Source organism: Mesitornis unicolor, unplaced genomic scaffold, assembly GCF_000695765.1.
Source record: "Mesitornis unicolor isolate BGI_N332 unplaced genomic scaffold, ASM69576v1 scaffold9976, whole genome shotgun sequence".
NCBI classification, from domain to species: Eukaryota; Metazoa; Chordata; class Aves; order Mesitornithiformes; family Mesitornithidae; genus Mesitornis; species Mesitornis unicolor.
The window spans coordinates 69,581-90,299 of record NW_010191682.1 but is presented as its reverse complement, the minus strand read 5'-3'; the positions used below and the strand labels follow the sequence as shown (position 1 = coordinate 90,299).

The following is a 20,719-nucleotide window of genomic DNA, read 5'->3' as shown; positions in this document are numbered from 1 at the left end:
GAAAGCTTGTATTTAATTTGTCAAAGCTTTCAGCTTCTCTGCTGAGATATAACTCTTTTTAATGGCCAAATGTTTCTGATACTCCATCCTGAAAAGAAATCCAGGTGGTTTTTCTCCCACTCCCCCCAAATGCAGATAAAAGCTTTCCTCTCTCTTCCCTCCTGCCACCTACATGAGGGGAGTCTGACTCCTCAATAGAGATAGCAAACACAGGCACCTGCTCCTGGTGCTGCTGTTTTCTCCGTGTCTTCATCCCCCGTGCCAGCCAGAGGGGAGGAAGAGGCAGGGGGAAGGAAGGAGGAATGGCACCTGGAAACAGGATAGCCTGGCACCTGGGAAAGGCTGAGATCACCCCACTTGCCTGGTGGAGGAGGGAAGGGGCCACGGGAGGACTCGGCAGAGGTGGAGGAATCAGGATGGTCAGGTGAGGACAGGGCAACTGCACTACCATGCTAGGGGGTGTCCAGTGAAAGGAAGCGGGCTGGGGCCAGGATGCTGGGGGGCAGAGGGAGAGAGAAGGGTCCTGCACACAGTTGGGTCTCCAGTGAAGGGGGAGTGGGTGGGTGAGTATGTGAGAGGTGGCAGCAGAGGCAGAGTGTGAAGGCACTTCAGAGGCTCATGCACAGCGGCCAGAATGGAAAGGGCAAAAACTAGCCTGCCTTCCTCTCCCTACACCCATGCCAGGGTTAGCTCCAGCTGTGGTGCTAGCATAAGCAATTCAGTATAATTCATGTTTTTCACCTAACATACAACCAAACCCCCAACAGTCAGAGCACTGACAGATGAGCAAGTCACCGTGAGGTTCAACCGAAAGGGCTTGGGGTTGCAGACACTTCACCCTGCTCCAGGGCACGCTTGCAGCCTTTACCTTGCAAATCATTTCCAGCACATCTCGTGTGGTGTCCCCAGGACGGATGACTGTCAGAGCAGGCTGGTTGTTCGGCAGGCAGAACCAAGACGGCGTGAAATACTCGTGAACCCAAATATCACAGTCGGGATTGTGCTGATGGACACTGCTCAGTGCCACTTCTTTCTCCCTCTAAAATAGACAAAATCCATTATGACTTTACCAGCCAAATACAATCTTCCTTTTCATCAACAAGGAACATTATAAACTGTATGAAAAAGCCCTCTTATAGAGAAGACATTTTATTCATAAGCCTGGATTGAAGGCTTGTCTGGACAGGAAAACTTTGCAGTTTTACTTGAGCAGTATGAAGTGTGCCTTCCCATGCCACCCACAAAGCTACACTGATGCAGTGCGCTTTTCCTGGGATTTCACCTACCCTATGGCTATTGAGAATTCTAGGAATGCCACAAAAAATAACAATGATAAAAAGAGATTCGAAATTAAAACCTAAATGCACTGTGTTTCTGGGTAAACCAATCCAAGGCCAACCAAACTGTTGCAAATGCTACAGTTTCCTGTATGTAGAAACGGCAGAATAGCAAATCTTAGCATTTATTTTGAATTTACTGTCTTTTATACATCCAAGTTGCACTCCAAAGCTACAAATCCCTAAAAAGTGATGGAGCTGCAGAATCCCTATTTGCTGTAAGTGGGCTCACACAGCTAAACCTATATTCACTACCTGAAGAATGTGCCTCTTAGCACCCTTCTGGGTCTGGCACCTCCAGCTGCCACATGCAGCGAGCCCTTTTGACCGTGGGCCACCAGCTCAAACCCTCCCAGAGTGGCTAACAGCCCTACAGCATGCAGAGGGTGCTCTCCTGTCTGGGGGTCCCAGAGTCCATGCTGCATTTAGGCTGCAAACAGGGTGGAAGGAGGCGGCTGGAGAGTTGGTGTTTTACCTTGCCATCTGGGACCGTATCATCAAAGATTCCTTCGAGAGATTTCTTCACTGAATCAACTCCTTCACCAAAGACCTGAGGAACACAGAGTGACTGCTTTAAAACATGAACGTGCCTCTGTGCCGTCTGAGGCACAGGCTAACAGGAGAACAGTGTATCTAACATCTAGCATGGAAATAAATCTGAAAAACATAAGCATTCATCTCAAAACACAGAAAATATCAGCTTGTTAAAAGGGAAAGTGGGGTGAAAGATAAGCTGGTGATGGGGCACCTTGATTAGAGGTCAGTTCTGCTTAGTGGTCTGTGACTGACTGACTGACTGACTTGATAGAGGTGGACAAATTTTATCTCCTTTTGTGCTAAGTTTCCCCATCTATAAAGTGGAAGAAGGGAATATTTCTCCACTTCTGCTAAGGCTGGGAAACCATATGGGCTGCACTGCTGGCTGTTTTTGTAATAAACCAGCTTCCAAAAAATACTTCGCAAACATTCAAGTGCCACAAGCCAGCGTAACCCTTCCTTAACGAAATAAGAGCTGGCAATCCAGCAGGAGCCAGAAAGTCAAAAATCCTCCATGCAGGAGGAGCAACAGAATGGGAGTATTTACAGGATCCACCCCAAATCAGCACAGGACTGCATCAGATGGGCAAACAGGGTTGTTACTGCAGCAGCAGCTTATAATTAAAACTAAAAAGTGAAGTTTTATAGCTCCACACCAGCACAAGTTTATGATTGAGTTGCTGGGTTTGGCTGTTAACTATTCCACACCTAAGGTAAAGCAGGGACCACGCAGGATGGGAGCTGACTGCCCTTTCAGGATTTACAGCTTACTGCTGCGTCGTGGCAATACTTTGCATGCTACTACACACGAGCAGGGGAAGAGTGCTCAGACAGTACATTTAGACATTCTCCTACTTTCTCAAAACTTTTTCTTTGACTTTCCCCAGTATGACTTTTCTTTAACCTGGCACAAAATCCCTTTTCATGCCTGTGCTAATTGAGGAGTGAGGGAGGTAGGGGTGGGAGCAGGGGGAGGAAGCGTGAAGAATGCATTTATCTCCACTGAAAGAAAAAAAAAAGGTGAATTCAGGAAGGAAAAAATCAGGTCTGAAGACACAGCATGGGCAGGATCCTAGCTCAGGACAAGGGATTGCGCTTCATTTGGGGAAAATAAGTACAAAGCAACAACGATGCCACAGCACCAGTGCAACGAATTGAGAATGTGCTCACAGAGGCATCTGCTGCCTCCTAGCAAAACCCTGAGCTTTTGCTCAGCCACTAAATATTAGGTGAACTTTCAGTGTCTCACTAAAAACAAGCTAAACAATTCTGCAGCTTTCATCCTCTGCTAAACAAAACAAACACCCACTGCAGCTTCAACAGAAGGAAGAAGAAATCACAGGGCACAGAACAACATGTGTTCTGAGCCTTTCTCCCATCAAAAAGTGAAAGAAGAGAAAGAAAAGCAAAGCCTACATTTCCTGCAATTAGATGAGGTATGACTCTCAAAAACTGAAAGCTGTAATTAGGGATGTTTGGAAAGAATAACAGGGAAGCACCTTCCCAACACACTGAAACATGTTTTCTAGAGAAAGATCTGGGCAGTGATTGGGTGGAAGCGTTCCAGCTTTCGTTTTTTTAAAAATCTGACGCAAGACAGGGACTGTCCCTACTAAATACAAAGCTTTTTGTTACTTTAGGAAGGTCTCCCCAAACTCAGTTACATTTAAAGTATTCTACAAACTCATACTTTTAATTTAAAGAAAGTCTGCACTTTTTCTTCTTCTTCCCAAGCTGTACCTGTTTTACACTGCTGCTTTGTTACTCCTCAATTTAGGCAAATTACCTTGAGCAGACACAGCAGAAATGCAAAACAGGTAGAAATGCAACCAATTCAGCTAAAGAAGGTGTGCACTCCAAACCTCGTTTGAACAGGAGCTGCTGTATACTTATCTGTAATGAAAGCCACTGGTTTTTGAAAAGGATGTGGAATGCAATGACTACACACTGTGAAAGATTAAACAGGCAAGTTTAAGGCTGGGTGTGTAAGTGCTTGATGCAAGTGACTCTTTGCATAAGCTGCATTCTGCACACTAACAAATAAACCTTGAAAATAACAGTATCACAAGCTCCCACACACTTACCTGATTAATGCTTGGCCTCCCTTGCTTTTTCTTCGAGGTAGTATCCAGTCCCCAAAGAGAAGAAAACCTGCTCCTCCGTTTACTGGCGGATCTGGACATGGCCTGCGTCCTTCTCCTCACTCCGGACTCCCCTGTGCGAGCCGCCACCTGTCAACGCCACATGGTTTTGAAATCAAAGGCTGCAGCATCCCACCATACCATGGCTTACATAATCTAGCAAACAGTGGAATCGGGTTTTTAAAAAAAGGCAAATACTATGGCAATAATGCGTACTCACAACAGGGACAGTGGTGATGCTGCCAGGCTATGTCCTTGCCATTGCAATTTAACTCTCTTCTTCCAACATCAAACATCAAAAATTAAAAGGGACAGTACTCTCCTCCCTCCATTTTTGACATTTAAACAGATATTTTGAAGCAGCCTACTCATCACAGGGAAAAGCCTCAGCACCAGTGAAAGGTTTGGGATTTTTTTTCTTATTTTTTATTTCCTAACAAGGTTTCAAAGCTGGGCACACGAAACCTGAGATTTCCAAACTTATCTGCTGCTTTCAAAAAGCCCAGTCTTTCCCTTTTCTCTTTCTTGTGGAAGCACCCTGGGCATCCTGGAACTGACTCAGAACTGTGACAAGGCCAGATAAAGGCATGCGAATAGGTCAAGGCATTTAAAACCTGCACTTCCTTAAATATAGCAACATTTGAAGGAGTGAGCAAAACACAGGAAGAAAAAAAAAGCAAGCTGAAATGACCCTTTTGATTACAGCAGTGTTAACCACTTGGGTAATTGAAAAATGGCCTGTGGCAACCCCTTTGGAGCAAAAAGATATTTGCCTTTACTAAGACCAAATATCTGGGGAATGTTTCCCAAATGAGGAAGCTCTGGTAGCAATCAGTGCGACATTTGTCAGAGGTTAAGTGTTTAGGCCAAGGTTTAAGCAGATTTCCCATGTGGAGGTGGTGAGCTCCTCTCCTGTAAAAAAGGGAGTGGTAGGAGATGGCAGGTATGAATGGGAGCACAAGGCAAAGCTAGACAGACAGACAGACCCACCCTGCCGACTTGGCTCTATGCTTCCTGTAACACCTTTGTACTGGATTCCCACAGCTGAAACTAGCAAAATGTGACTGTCGTTTGGCAACCCCAGTGGGAACACCCAAATCTCTGAGTGATGCCCCAAGCTATGGAGCTGAGAAACTGGTTGGTTGGGTGCAGCAGATAGAGAAACTCATATAAAGATGGGACAAACAGAAGGCTGGCTTGTGTACCCAGGGAACGGTCGCTGTATGAGTAATGGTGATTCTCCATGGGAAATGCGGAGAAATCACGGAGAAGGAGAACTTCTGCAAGCATCTCCAATTACACAGCCCGGACTTAGCTATGCCTGCGACATTCGTGCAGAGGCACCTGGGAGACCTTGCACACCCTCTGACTAATGTACTGAGGAACATCTTCAGGACAGGTAGGGGTGCCACGCTATCACCATGCGGCACCTAACTCGAGCCTGAGACTCACTGCACCAACTCCACGCTATTGAGGGCAAAGGAGGACACGAGAGTTTGCTTAAAGGAAAAGAAAGCACGTGTCTCTCTTCAAACACAACATATTCAAAGCATATTTTTTTCGCTTGGCTCTCAAGAGACACCAGCATGAAGAGGCAGACTGTTTTTCAGGCTAACACTCAGTGCTTTGCTAGATGAAAAAAAAATAAGCATAAATGCAAATTGCAAACCGCCACTTAAAAAAAAATATAAATTCACCAGCAATTATCAGGATGATGACGCTAATCTTTTCATATATAAAAGAATAAAAACACCTCTGACTGAATTACAGTTCTGGATTCAATTGAAGGGTACAGCTGACATCTACAAGACAACAGTGGAGCTCAGCTATTTCTGTGAAGCTCCAGGAGTCCAAGCCGAAACTATAGGAACTTGATTTAAACTCATTAAAAAACCACCACTTTGCAATACATTTCCCTGTATTTTTAGGAGCTAGGTTGTTACATTATTTAAATAACCACTGTTCTTTAAACATTATTTGGCACACCATAAGTTGCAGAGAAGAACATTTCCCTTCCCTTGTGGAGCATCAGGTGTCGACCACTGGAGACCTGATATTGGATTAATTGGTCAGAAGTTTCATCCATATGGCAGAAAGCAAGTGCCCAAGAAGGTCTAAGCCAACACATGCTGAGGGCCTCAGAAAGGCCCCCATTGACTTCACTGGACTTTTGGATCAAGCCCATGTAGTTAGAGATAAGCCTGCTCCTGTAACAGGAAGATCTGTTTATAGAAAACATGTTTACAGTGCAGATTTAGAAATTCAAAATTGCACGTTTAGGAGAAACATGGTTCTTCCACTTCCATAAGGCCACAGCTTGCAAGCACCTGCTTTTTGATCTATATCCAGGACACACACCCTTCTCAGAAAGCACAGTATTCTGCACGCTAAGGTAAGGGCTCACCCCCCAGGCACAGGCTGCTGTTTGTCAATGTGATCTCAGCACTGGACACATGAAGCAATTTGCAGGTTGGCAAAGACGACCTCTGGCCTCTGTTCAAACTTACCAGTGCATGAAACGATGAGACTGAAAAGATTCCGAGACGACCCATCGCAACTTTTGTTGGACGGCTGGCAAAAGCAAGCAGTCTTTTAGGGTTTGGGAGCTCCCCTCCTTGGAGACTGGCCAAGTAACAGCGGTACCGAAACAGGTCCATCTGGAACTGTTCAAGATTTTGCTCCCAAACGAAGATCTGTGCACAGCAAAAATTGAAGAGTGAAATGCACAGGAAGAAAAGGGGAGACAAGGAAGAAGAAAGCAGTAAATACCTTGAGAAATTTCTACTGTTCCCAGTAATAAACCACTTTCACCAATGCTGACCTCATTCAAGAAAGTTTGATTCCCCTTCTTTCTTGCCCTCCCAGCCCCAAACAGGATACAAATAATAAAAATGCTTTCATTAGATGGAAAACAACTTTTTTCAATGTTCATGGCAGAAGCCTTCTCCTGGGACAACTGCTCCTTTTATATGATGCTAATTAAGATGATTCAAATTCCATTTTTAATTTTTTTTTGTATTCCAGGATTCTCTTCTGAGCAGTCCCTTAGGAGGCTTCTTTCATGCATCAAGGGCTTCTGAGAAACAAGACCACCAAACCCCACCAAATTCCATATACAGTGTCCCAAATCAGCACCAGTGGCAGCAGCATTGCTGTAAGCATCAACGGAGCTCGCCATACTTGAAAAAGTGTAGTACACTGAGGATAATTAATTTTATCAGCAGAAGAGCACTATAATCAGCCTATGGAAGGATTTATTTAAATAATTCAAATTGCTGATAGGAAACAGTTTCAAAGCATTTAGAAAAACTCAGTTACATAAAGCGAGAGATTGCTCTGGCCTCTCACTGTGATTGACAGCGTTTAAGTGGAGCCCTCTCAACAGAGGTGAGCATCTCCCGCCTCTCTCCCGCCTCCTCACAGGCTTCCAGGGGGTAGGAAATCTCTTTAGCTTAGCGCATTAGGGCCCTGGCTGCTCCCTATGGTTTGCATTACAGGCATGTTTGGCAGCCGTGGTAAAAGAGCTACAAACTAATGAAGCAAGAACCATATGTTAGTTTCCTAAAATAAGGTGCTGCTGCAGCAGCCGGAGAGACATCTGCTCTAGGCTTTCTGCTTCTCAAACGCAACTACGTTGTCCACTTGAAGTCAGAAGGAGCGGTCCCAAGGAGCAGCCAGGGCTGCAGCCATGAGGTCAAGGCAGGCCCTCGCAACAAGTAGAAACCAGGGATGGCTTCTTCATCCCATCCGCCAGCAGAAGAACCAGCCTCCTGCACTCTTAACAGCAACAGCAGCCTTTGTCGATCTATGACCAGCTCTTCCCTAAAGTATCCCTACTGCTGTGGCCTCGTAGCCTTTTCAATCCCCAAAAGTCCTCACTCAGCCTCTGAGGGGCTTGCCAAATCCCCTGTGTGGAGGCCAGGAGAAGACAGCCCATGCTGTACCTTAGTGCACGTTGTTTGGAGCAATGGTGCAACTAGGGCAGCTGGCACAGCTGTTCTGCCAACACACATCCCACCTGCTCTGGAAAGCTCTGCCCAAGCACACATTCAGCACAGCAGGAGCAGACAGAGGTACAGATAATCTGAAGGCAGTCTTAAATATTTGCTAGGGGCTTATTTCACATAAGCAAGATTACTTGATCTAGTATGGTCTTCTTCTTCTTGGAGTCTGTTACTGAGGACAGCTGCATTTCACCCATTTTCTTCATCTTTTCATCCATATCGATCTTCTGCTCCAGCTTTTTTATCTCTGTTTTCAGGAGCTTGACAGTGTCCTCTTTGTGATGCTGCCTTGCCACCGCGGTCGCACAAGCTGAGTGGATTGCAGTGATCCAGTTCTCCAGTTCGGTCTGGCTAGAGGTCTGAAGAAAATGAGAGGGGGAAAAAGAAGTCAGGATCCTCTTTAAAAATGATGGGAGATTAACAAATGCAATTCCAAGGACTTTCCTTTCCCTTTGATCTTAAGATTCAAAGCCTTAAATCCACTTACGCAAGAAGTAATAAAAACCCCATCATTCTTAAGCAGGCCATTTTTAACCCAGCACTGGGCGTTCGGCACTTCGAATTACACCTATATCTGTGCTTTGCAGCTGTACAGTGTCTCCCAGCAAGGTCTGAGGAATTACCTTCCTTGTTCAATGCAATGCTGCCATAATTTGTAGCTCAGCATTTAACGACGTTTTCTAAACTCCCAGTTCCTTAAGGCAGCGAATGTACCAGTTTTTGTGCTCCTCACAGTATGGAGAACATTTTGGCATGCAGCAGTTAGTGAAAAATTAATGGCATAAAATGTGATCATGACATCTATGAGTAGCTTTATTATGATTCATAGACAAACAAGCTTTCCTCTTTCAAAGGTCCCAAAAAGCACTCTCAAAACAATGCTGTTATCATTAAAGGCAGGCTCATCGTAATTTTTACACCTCTGGCACTGTCCCTTCCCAAACATGTGTGTGACAGTTCGGGAACAGGGAACAACTCCCCTCCCTGGAAGTGTCCAAGGCCAGGTTGGACAGAGCTTTGGGCAACCTGGTCTGGTGGGAGGTATCCCTGTCCATGGCAGGGAGGTTGGACTGGATGGTCTTTAAGGTCCCTTCCAGCCCAAACCACTCTGTGATTCTGTGAGATACTAGGCTGGGGCATGGGACACCAGTACATTTTTCTGGAAGAGCATTATTTTGATTAGAGGCTTTTGACACAGAAAGAAGAATATTTCAAAGCGTTCCTTTTCCAGGCTTTCAAAATAAAAAGTAAATCTACTTAGCCTTTTTACTAAACTTCATTCCTTTTTACAGCAGTTGTAAAATGAAATTTACAGCCAACTCAGGGTTGCAGCAGACTTTCACTGAGTGTCAGCCTTTAGCAGTAATCACACTGGTATTTGGCTCGTGGATGAAAAAGTAGCAAGATGCCAAACCACCTTGTTCTAATTAAACTTTGTGATGATACCTGTTCTATAAATAGGCAACGCAGTATGACTACTCCAGTTGCCAGCAAAGATGAAGAAGGTCATCCTCACTGCTCTCCTGGCGGTCACAACTAACAGCAAAGGACATGGCTTACTGAAGCCAAGCAGAGATCCCCACAGAAGCCAGACTCTGAAAATCACATATGCACAGACTTCAGGCTGATGCTCCCAAAACTTCTGTGGTACTGAAGGAGGTGAAGCATACATGTCCCAGAATGACATCGCTTTTCTTAGCTCAGAGTAGAAGTCTTAAGCAGAATACAGGGCCTACACTGGAAAGATCAATCTCTTGCTCCCAATTTTCTTGTCTTCAGCTGGCACTGTAGAAAATGTATTGCTTAAATTTGTCAGGCTCCCTGCCCAGGTAATAACATTAACAAGCTCTCATTCATAGATAGGGGCTTGCAATGTCTCATCACCACTGCTGAAGACATGTTGAGCCCCCTTTTTTCTGATGAAAATAGATAAATTATTTGCAGAATGGGCGACACTCTGCCTACAGTCAGGTGGTAAAACCTAGCCCCCAGGAGAGAGGAGAGTAGCACTGGACTTACAGAATCACAGAATGGTAGGAGTTGAAAGGGACCTCGAAAGATCATCCAGTCCAACCCTCTGCCAGAGTAGGATCACCTAGACCAGGTCACACAGGAACATGTCCAGGCGGGTTTTGAATGTCTCCAGAGAAGGAGACTCCACAATCTCTCTCGGCAGCCTGTTCCAGTGCTCTGTCACCCTCACAGTGAAAAAGTTTTTCCTCATAATCAGGTTGAACCTCCTGTGCTCCAGCTTGCACCCATTGCTCCGTGTCCTATCACTGGACAACACAGAGAAGAGCCTGGCTCCTTCCTCCTGACACTCGCCCTTTACAAATTTATAAACATTAATGAGATTACCCCTCAGTCTCCTCTTCTCCAAGCTAAAGAGACCCAGCTCCCTCAGCCACTCCTCATAATGGAGATGCTCCACTCCCTCATCTTTGTGGCCCTGTGCAGGCCCTCCAGCCTGTCCAGGTCTCGCTGAATGGCAGCACAGCCTTCTGGAGTGTCACCACTCCTCCCAGTCTTGTGTCGTCAGCAAACTTGGTGACAGCGCACTCTGTTCCCTTGTCCAGGTCGTTGATGAATATATTGAACAGGGCTGGTCCCAGTACTGACCCCTGAGGGACTCCACTAGATACAGGCCTCCAACTGGACTCTGTGACCACAACACTCTGACTTTTTTCCTTCAACCAGTTCCCAACCCACCTCACTGCCCGATCACCTAGACCACACTTCCTCAGTTTAGCTCTTATTATCTAAAATGAGATGGTATGTTTTGTAAATTCCTAGCAATATAATAACAGCAAGAGGTCATATTTTTCTCTTATTAAATTTAAAAATATTATCTGTATGCCATTAGGTTCAGTTTTATTTTCAGTTTTCTGGGGAGATAGAAGGTAAAAAATAATATGGCTTAGATTTTAGGAGCTTAAGACTTTTCTGGTAGATGAGTAGGCAAGGGGAATCACTCCACTTCTCAACAGAAAGGACCATATAAACAAGCTACAAACATCTGATACATAAGTATGAGGTGTCACAAGTTGCTCTGAGTTCCTGGAAGATGCATGTGACATCTGCAAGTAATGGATTTGTGTAGGCATGACAAGAACTGACTGAGCAAGGAATCATCGTGTAGGAGGTATGTGATGCCTCTAGGTGCACTGCAGTGGGAAGGCTTGTTACAAGATGTCCAATATCCGTACACATTACAAAGCAAGCCTATTTTTCTCCCTGAGTACACAGTCTCCATAGGACAGATATCGTCTTCTCCAGATCCGTGGTTTCTTCTCATCAAAACTGCTACTACAGCACTGTGTTTTGTGTGGACGGACGCGTATGACATGAGCAGTTAAGTAACGCTGCTGCACAGCCGTACACGTGCGCCAGCTGCTCTGTGCACAGCAGAGCAAGCCCTACAGCACAGTCACTCGCACATTACTTCCACCACTGCAGCTGGTTTCCTTCCCTTCTCCTCAAACCCAGTCCTTCTCTCTCTTCTGCTTCACTAGCGATGCATGGGTTCTATGGCAGAAGGGACACACCAAGGAAAAATTTCTGCAAGGGAATATAAATGATTGCTTTTCATTTGAAAAGGCCCGTTTCTGCTTTTTCTCACAAAGCTACATGAAAATCTACCCATGGCATAATGACACATGGTATAATTTTAATGAATGAGGGCCCTGTGTCGCTACAAAAACAAATGTACTGAACATGACCTTTTCAGTATTTAGCATTCACTGACATTAATTTTATGAGAATGAAGGTTTTTCCTTAGAAAACTGCATGGAAAATATTTTACAGCTCGTATCAGTAGATCAGGAGGAGGTGGTGCTCCACGGCCTTTCAAGCGCATGCTGAGACCATAAGCACCATGCTTACTGCCTGGATGAAGCTCCCCAGGTGGCAAAAAACACGTACCCTGCTCAGGAAAGGCATGAAATAGAAAGAGGCAATGCAGTATTACACTGTGAGCTGAGGAAAAATCAGACTGAGGTAGCAGACAAGCTAGTCTGCAAAATACTGTGGGGTTTTTTCAGTATCAGGTACTCAAGTCTCTTCAAGACAAACACCAGCATCACTTCCTTTGAGTCAGTAAGTGTTACAGCACATTTAATGCACTGCTGTATGTTCTCTATGGTAACTGGCCTGGCCTGTGTGTTATAAGCACACTGTCAGACCATGCAAAATTGCCAGTTTTTACAAGGATGTAAGGATACTTCTTAATTCTTACTTTGTTCCAACCACCTACACAAAGAGGGTCCAGCCAGTCAATAAAAACAGTGGATCTGACAGTGATTCACATGTGGTGGTGGGTCTCTTGAGCAGCATTTACCAAATACATTGTGTCCTTTCTCTTGCACTGCCAGCGGAAAATCCCAAACCTATTGGAGTCAGCAGGGTTTTTCCATTGATCTGAACCAGAGCTAAGATTCCCACCTTGGTCGGTGGGTTGAAGGAGAGAAAGAAAAAGAGGATTTTGTAAAACCCTCAAACCGGACCAACCTGAAAGAGGAAAGCGTCCCCAAGGGAGTTGCTGAGGCAGAAGACAAAGTCCTTCTTGGGGTGTTCCGGTACCGCTTGCACTATGCTGTTTTCCACCCAGACAGCGTGCTTTGGGATGCTGTTGTGGTCAATACCAGATCTGCCATCAGTCTCATAAAAAAACAACGTGCATCCTAAAAGAGACGATCGTATATTAGCAAGCAACACATTTAAATGCAACAGCCACCCTGCATCTATTCAACGCTAATACTTGGGACTATAAAACATCCATAAAACTGTCACAGGGATGAGGGAGGATTTGCCAGGGCCCATTCAGGTTTTCAGCCCCACAGACGAGAGCACCAGCAGTGGCTCAGTTGGCCTGACAAGATGGTGATTTCCATGCCATGGGGGCATGACACAAGCTGTATGGTGCACCAGCAGAGCCATTTTATTTGCTCTACAACTGCTAAAGAGCTGCAGACACAAGCTGAGAAAGTCACGGGCAGTAAAATATAGCCCCAGAAAATAAACATCATCGTAAGTCCCAAAATGGGGGTCCTCCATGGCCACCCTGTCCCACTGAGGGGACCAAAGGGAAGGCACAGGCATGACAGCGTGTCTCCCCTGGCACACCGGGCAGCTGCGAGCTGGCCCACCGGCCCTGGCAACCTCCACAGCCCTGCCTCAGCCTCCTGCAGCTGCTCAGTGCTACGGTCCCCACAAGGCAAGGATCAAGTCATGTAATTATTGGATGCAGATGAGTAACTGTGAGAAAAAATGGACCGCAATGAGCTGTGCTCACTGAAAGACTGATGTACAAAAGAAAACAACAACAAACAAAAAGCATAAAGCAAATCCTTATTCTGCTATAACATGTCAGCTCTGACCCATGGCGATACAGCCAAAAACAAAAATGCATTTTAGCTGGAGACCGCAAACAACCTGCTTGGTTTTAAAAATTCACCTTTACAGTTCTTGAGGGGTAAAGGTATAGCAAGTCTGCAATTTGAGAGACTCCAAAAAAAGGGTCTCCTTCTCTCCCAATTATCTACAGTTGTTTTAAGCTGAAACGGGCACATTGTTTCTCTGCCACTGGCACTAGCCCTCTCTGTGCAAAGGGATGCCCTGTTACCCAGCCTCTCAGAAAACTATTTGCAGCCAAACAATAACAGCTGTTAACTTCAAAGCCTCGTTTAAACACTAACATCATTAAGACACAGCAATCTAAGGAGCAAACACTTTATTTGAGTCAAAGCACTTCAAAATAACATTGCCTCCGTGCTCATCCTTCCCCTTTTCCCTCCCAGATGGCCCTTTGTTTGCCTGCTTCTCACAGCAAGACCTTCCTGTCACAGGCCCCCTCCTCGGAGGAGATTAGGGCTACCCCCTGCCCCGAAGCCCTCTTTCTCTCCTCTTGCATTTCCCCAATCTCTCTAACCACCCCAAGGAAGAGCCGGCATCTAATTTGGCTGATGGTTTTAAAACAGTGCTGCAAATTAAAAAAAAAATAAAATAATGCTCTAAAAAAAGTGCTCTGCAGGCAAAATAGAGCTTTTTGGTAACCCCACCTACAGCAGGAGACATGGCTCTGCCTCCTCTGGCTCACAGATGAAGCCGGACATGGTGGAGGAGAGCCACGCCAGTCCCCAAACCCTGCAAGCACTGCTCTCCACTTTGCTGCTTCATGAAGATTAATTAGGGGTCACTTCAGGAGGCCAGTTCCTGTGATTCACTGTTCCATTAACATTTCTGTGCATTTATAAGCACTCAGACCCCGAACGGGACTGGAGCACCCTCCTAGCAGCCACTGTAAAAATTCAGAGGCCAAGGAGGCCGGCAGGGCAGCTGTGTGCTGTGGGCTGCTCACCACCAGATGCGTGACACAGTCCCGAGTCACAAGCCAGCCTCAACGACCAGACCACAGCTTCCTGTCCACTGTCAACTTGTTGCAACTCACTGTGTGTTTTTGCTTCTGAAACACATTTTGGAGGAGGAGAGGCCGATGGCGCTACGCACAAGAGGAATGCACACAAAGATGGAGCCGCTGCTTGAATGCAGACGTGTTCAGCCACAGAATGAAGCCACAGACATGCTGCTTAAAGGAAACATCCAGTGCTTGGAGAAGCTGCCCCAGACAATGCCAGCAGGACTGGAAGCAGGGTATGAACCCTACTTTGGTGCAGCATTGTCATGCGTCTTTGACTACACACATGCCATAACGTGAGCACATCAACAACCACCAAATAAAAGCCCACTCTGAAAAACATCATGACCACTTTGTTATACTTGCTGTTACTCATGCTGCAGTTCACAGCAGCTTTTTTTAAGAGCCTAGGCCATTGGCTGCTTCATCTGCTGCAATACACAACCCACAGGCCACCACGGACGTACATCTGGACAAACCCTTGAGCGCTTGCTCTGTACCTTTCAGGGAAACCCAGTAGTGCTTCCACTTCCTGCGGGTGGCTGACTCTACTTTCTTGTTCTTTTTGTGCACCAGGAAGTTTTTCACTGCCAGAGCACCGGCTTTCCGCACCGTGCCCTGGGCGGCCGTCAGGAGGATGTCGGACTGCCCCGGAGAGCTGAGAGTGCCGCTGCTCTGCTCGTCGCTGAGGGCAGAGCCTGCCTCCTCTAGGTTCTCGCTGTTGGTGGTGCTCATCTCCAGTTCCCGGCGGAAGTTCTCATACACCCCCTGGCGAAGCCCATCGCCCGTCGAGCTGCTCCCGCTGTCGCTGCCGATGAAAGCCCGGCTGGCAGTCGGGGAGTAACTCGAGTTGGTAGCATTGGAGCGCCTAGAAAGGAGGTCGGTGTCGGTGGCTGCTCCCTCAATCCCACTGTCGGTGAACTCGCTCCCCTCGCCTGCGTTGACATCCTAGTTGCAAGAGAGAGACTGCGTGAGATGAAGAGCCTGGTCAAGCCTAACCTTCTGGAGACACCAACCGAACCCGAAACACTGAGGTCGCACCACATTTCTTCACAATCCCAATTTGTCTGGCACTGGAAATCCCTCATCTCTTCTTCCTCTGAAGACAAACAACTGGAAGGAAAGATGGGGTAGGCAGAAATTCCAGCAGGTTTTAGGAAAGACCAGTCACACAAACACAATTTCAGATGGTGTCTCTACAGCCTTAGCATTTTGGAATATAAGACACAGCATCATCTGTTTACATTAAGCTAAGTTAAGAGTGCTAAAGGTTTTGCAAAAGGAGAACATATGGTAGCAGAAACTGGCAGTGTCAAGGAAAGCAGCAGTCAACCTACGCATTTTGAAAAGAAAACATTGATAATGTACATTCACACCTACAGTTGAAGATACTTTTCAGACATCCCAAGATTGTCATTTGCAAATTACATAACTAAAAAGGTACTTTTTTTTCTCCTAAGAAGTTAATGTTTCTGAGATTGTTTCTCTTTTGTGTCACTTCTTCATCGAAATGCCAAGAATGGGCCACATGATATGCCCTGCCAAATCCCACAGTAACAGACCCTGCCAAAATGCCACAACATAAGACCCCTCCTGGTCCCCAAGAACTTGCAGTTGAAGGATCAGAAGAGATAAGGATGTGGCGGGCTTGAGCAAGACAGGAATCAACATGACCAAATTCAGGTTTTGAAGACTCAGTAGTTCAGCTTGCCTCCTGCAAAAAGTGCCCTAAGTGGGCTAACCGTTACCATCTCAGCATCCAAAAGCATCTGTGGCAGTTTGTCGCAGGAGAACAAATAAAGGCTAAGCCCTGTAAGTGGAGACAAATAGCTTGTTAGGTACTCTTGATAGAAGAGGGAACCAGGGAAAGAAGATGCAAAGAGGTGGGAAAAACATCAGGAATTTCAGTTTTTACCTCTCCTGTGAGAGCAACTGGTGCTTGATTTATAAGTTTAAAACAAAATTAGGAAGAGGTGGCAGAATGCAGTATTTATTTTGAGAGAAAACAAGCTTCTAGGTGTTGGTTCAAGCACCAGTTTTCTATGCACCCAAGAGCAGCTCTGCAGAAACCGAGAAATCCTCCACCGAGCTCTGTTTGAAACCTTCCTCCTGTGGAGCAAGAGTTGGATGAGGAAACCTGAGGGGGAGGGGAGGGGTGTTGCCAAATTTGACTAACTATTAAGGCATTAATTTGTAACGGATGGGCTCCTTCTTCATAAACGCGACCTCTCAAGGGAGACTTGGAGTCCAGCTGGAAGAATAAGCACTTCCTTCCTCGCTCAATGAGCACAGTTATCCTAGTCAGCCTGATTATTTAATGCAACACACAGCGATAGACAAGCTGCTCTGGACAGGCCAATATTGCTCTACCCCACCACATGTGAATGAGCTGCACAGGGCTTCCTGTAAGTGCAGTCATCTACCCCGACAGAGCAGTTTTCACAACCACACATGTTTTCCTGCTCTTCCAATACACTTGTTTTTCAGAAGCCAATTGTCTCCTCATCTCTTACAGCACTGCAAAGGAGGGATATCTGCCATGGGGAACTGGTGCTGCTCAGAAACCGGTGTTTACAAAACACTGCCGCGAGTGAGCTTTTGCACTCCATCACGAAAAGCTGGATGGTGCAACTTCTGATGACAGTGCTCCATCTGAAACCCCGTGTGCCAGGGAGCCAGGACTGGCACGGCCGCTCCACACTCGCACGCCCGAGGCACTGCCTCTCTGCCAGCACAACTACATTGGCGTAAAAATGGAGCACCAGCGAACTGAACCAGATCCCTCGTGTTCACTGGCATAATTATTCCCATAGACTGATGGGGGTTTGCATTTGTTTTCTGGGTCCTTCTTCCGCCGTAATTATTTTAAAGGGAAAAAGTGTGCTATTCCTATAGCACCAACAAATCTGCATTCTGCAGTGAACGCTGCGTAACTGTGGCAACAAAAATTATTTGAGGTTTTGAGATTCTTATTTTAGGTTAATGATTTAATAAATATACAATCTGTCTCATAATTCTTTTGTCCATACTATACAAAAAGTATAGAGTTAATTCCAAAATTTCAGCTGACATTAACTTTTAGGAAGCTTATCTCATGCTTTAACTAGAATTAGTCGGTTTAAAAAAATAAAGAGCTACTAAAACAGACCACGAACTTGAGGAATATAGGATTTGTAATTTTGCCAGCCAGTGTATGCGTAAGACTTTCTTGGTGCTTTTTAGCAGATGGAGTGTTTTTTCAAAAACAGAAGCGCACCCAGAGATGTTCAGGCACAGCGCTGCCGTGCAGGCTCTCGAGGTTCCTTGTGCCCTCCCATGAGGACTGGATGAGACCTGGATGAGACACAGCATTAATCACCTCAGTTTCCCCATCCATAAATGGGGATTATGCTCTGTAACTGATACATGGGCATAACGACTTACTAGTTATAAAAAAATTAAAGGATGGAGCAAACATTATATACACTCATGAGCTTAAATTGTAGCACAGTTTGCAAACATGTTCATAATCTTTACCACAACGCAAGTGATAGGCTGGAGGGGTCAAAAGCTCTTTTCAGCATAAGGCTGCAGCCCTGCCCCTAATCTTCCTCTGCTCCCTGCACTCTTTATTTCCTCTCACCAATATCCTGTATCAAAGACTTCTTGCCAACTGATGCAAGCCCTTTGTTAGGAGCAGAGTCTGTGCATACAAAGGTCAGAACGGTTCAAAACCTACAGCCTGCTAATATTGTTCACGCTCATGAATTATGAAACGTAGCATTGAGTGAGCTTAGCACTCTCGGAAGTCTGCTGTATGAGAAGATCCGTCTCGGGGTTAGTAGGGTTAAGAGCATTCATTGCACAGGTCTCCAACTTCTGAGTTCCTGCTGCAGTGTCAGCTTGTTCTCATCGGAGGGTATGAGAAGCTCTCAAGAAGCTGCTGGCATCTGCTCTGGCCGTCTCGCAGTCCTGTAATCCGCACACTGAAGCGCATTCAATTAGCAGTTCAGCAGAAAGGACAGAGGTTTAGTATTGTGCTTCCACAGAAATGTGCCAAGGCCAAAGGGGTAACGCTCCCAATCCACAGAACTACTCCTGCACATTTTTAAACGAAAAATTAAGCATCCCAGCTCCCTGCTGATGAGATCGATGTGGATATACAGGGCCCTAGGTTTGGACTGCAAGCCTTCGAGGTACCTACTGACACAGCCAGCAGAGGCTACTGCCCAGACGTGACGTGAACATTGCATAACATTGATGAGAGCTATTTAAAAATCACACACGTTTTCTGCCCAGGTTCTCAAAGAGCCCCACAGGTGACAGCAATGTCTCTCTCATCCATGGAAGACTTATTACCATCCCTGGTCCATGATGGGAAGCGCCACAGAGGTTTGCTAACAGAACAGGCATTTCACTCCCCAGCAGAAGGAGTTCCCAGGCAAAGACTCTTGAGACTAAGAGTGAATTACAGATGGCTCAACCTTCACTACTCATCTCTCAGATTTTTGCCCAGCGTCCCTGCGGCTCTCCGTAAGGGTGCTGATGGCATGTGCCAGTCACATCGCGAGAGCTGGGAGTCAATGAAGACTGCAGGTTTCTGAAGCCCGCGGTTTTGGACATTATACACATGTTTTACCAAATCACCAGCACATCACTCTGGGCTTGTAACTGCTGTCACTGCTTAAAAACCCCGAAAGTTTCATTCAGCTCTGTGTAAGATTCAGGACACTGCACTTGATATTTTGCATCTCACCAGAGATTTTGTGCTTTGTATTTTCAGGCTGGCAAACATCTGTCTCCACACAGAGGAATACTTTTGCTCAGAGAGACCATCCCAGGGACCAAATGCAAGACTGGAACTAAAATCTGTGCCGCCTCGCTCAACCTTCCCACTGGTGTTTATCTAGCTTCAGGCCTGGGAGGACAAGAAGGCAAAGCAAGAGGGAGGCAGAAATCATTAAATTGGTCACACCAAGTAGCAAGCATGTGGCAAAGAAAAGAAAGCATATTTCCTTCAAGACAGAGAGATGGGGGAAGTCATGGGAACAGCAGTCCTTGGCATTTTGCAAACACAACAGGTCTTAGTCCATGAAGATGACGAACTGAATAAACAGGGGGCTTTGTCCCTTCAATTTAAGATTGCTCAATGGAAAGCAGGGAGAAAGTTGCATAAAGGCCACTGGCTGAAGAAGGGAACTAAACAGGCTTAGCAACTGTGCAAGCACTTTGACGGGGAGCAGGATCTGGTATCCCTGCTGCTGCTGAAGATCACGGAGGAACGGCACTGTTTCTTACACTGGCAGTGCTACCATATTGGTTATAAACAGCCAGGGTTTATAAAAAGATGTTCAGCAGACAGTAATGGAGGGAAAAAGGAGGGAAAGGTGGAATGCCCTACTCCAGAGAGATGAGCCACAGGATTAGAAACCAGACTGAATGGTGCCATTGTTCTCAAAAAGAACACAGCCAGACCCAGCACGCAGGCCACGTGCCAGGACAGCTACAGCAGCCCTAATTGCATTCAAGTATAATGAAGTGGAATTATCACAGCCCCAGTGAATGCACAGAACAATTTAACTGATGAACCAATTGGGCAAAATATTAGTGAAAGTACTAGCAACCCATTTCAGTATGTTTTTTCTTCACATGAACGCTGGGTTTCATGCAAAGCAAGCCAGTGGGTAATAAAACTGTAATTCAAGCTACATCAAGCTAATGCACTTGGTGCTGGAGCTTTTGCACGCTCACATGATACTCATACCTCTATATGTATGCTACAGCCACGTTTGCTAAAAAAATTTTGCTAGATTTATATGCTACATGCTAAAAAACCTTTTGCTTTAGGAAAAATTTCTACCTTCAGCTAGTGAGGATGAGGCAAAAAGTTTTAGGGCAGGTTCCAAGTGTCTTTGTCCCCTTGTTGAACACATGGTACTGGCCTCTGCTAGCAAGAGACCACTGGATGGGATAAGCCTTACCCAACTCTCCGGCTCATGACTGGACACATTCAGAGTCCTTGCAATAACGATGCACTTACCAAACTTCTCACCAACAGCACTGCTACAGACACTATTAAAATGGCTTGGTGAATCACCTTCTCCTGCTTGACTGACAGCAGTGATTCACGGGCACTTTAGGCACGTGAGACTGATTTAGCAGGAAAACTCTTACTTCCCTAATATAAACAGCTCCTTCTGTGGATAATAATTCTTTCTAAATTAACCATTAGACTGGAAGTACTCATTAGTAAAAGGCTGGGTTTTTTCCTTGGAAGGGGCTCCCTCCAAGAGAACACAAGTCCTCTGT

General features: G+C 45.8%; 1 protein-coding gene across 1 annotated transcript in view; it reads right to left on the bottom strand.

The window, feature by feature from the left end:
- TIAM1 (T-cell lymphoma invasion and metastasis 1) overlaps positions 1–20,719 on the bottom strand; it is an 81,170-nt gene that overhangs the window by 49,966 nt on the left and 10,485 nt on the right. The window contains 7 exon segments of the mRNA XM_010186820.1: positions 869–1,039; positions 1,813–1,887; positions 3,959–4,105; positions 6,523–6,708; positions 8,154–8,378; positions 12,526–12,698; positions 14,932–15,379. Coding sequence (XP_010185122.1) covers positions 869–1,039; positions 1,813–1,887; positions 3,959–4,105; positions 6,523–6,708; positions 8,154–8,378; positions 12,526–12,698; positions 14,932–15,379 — 1,425 coding nt within the window.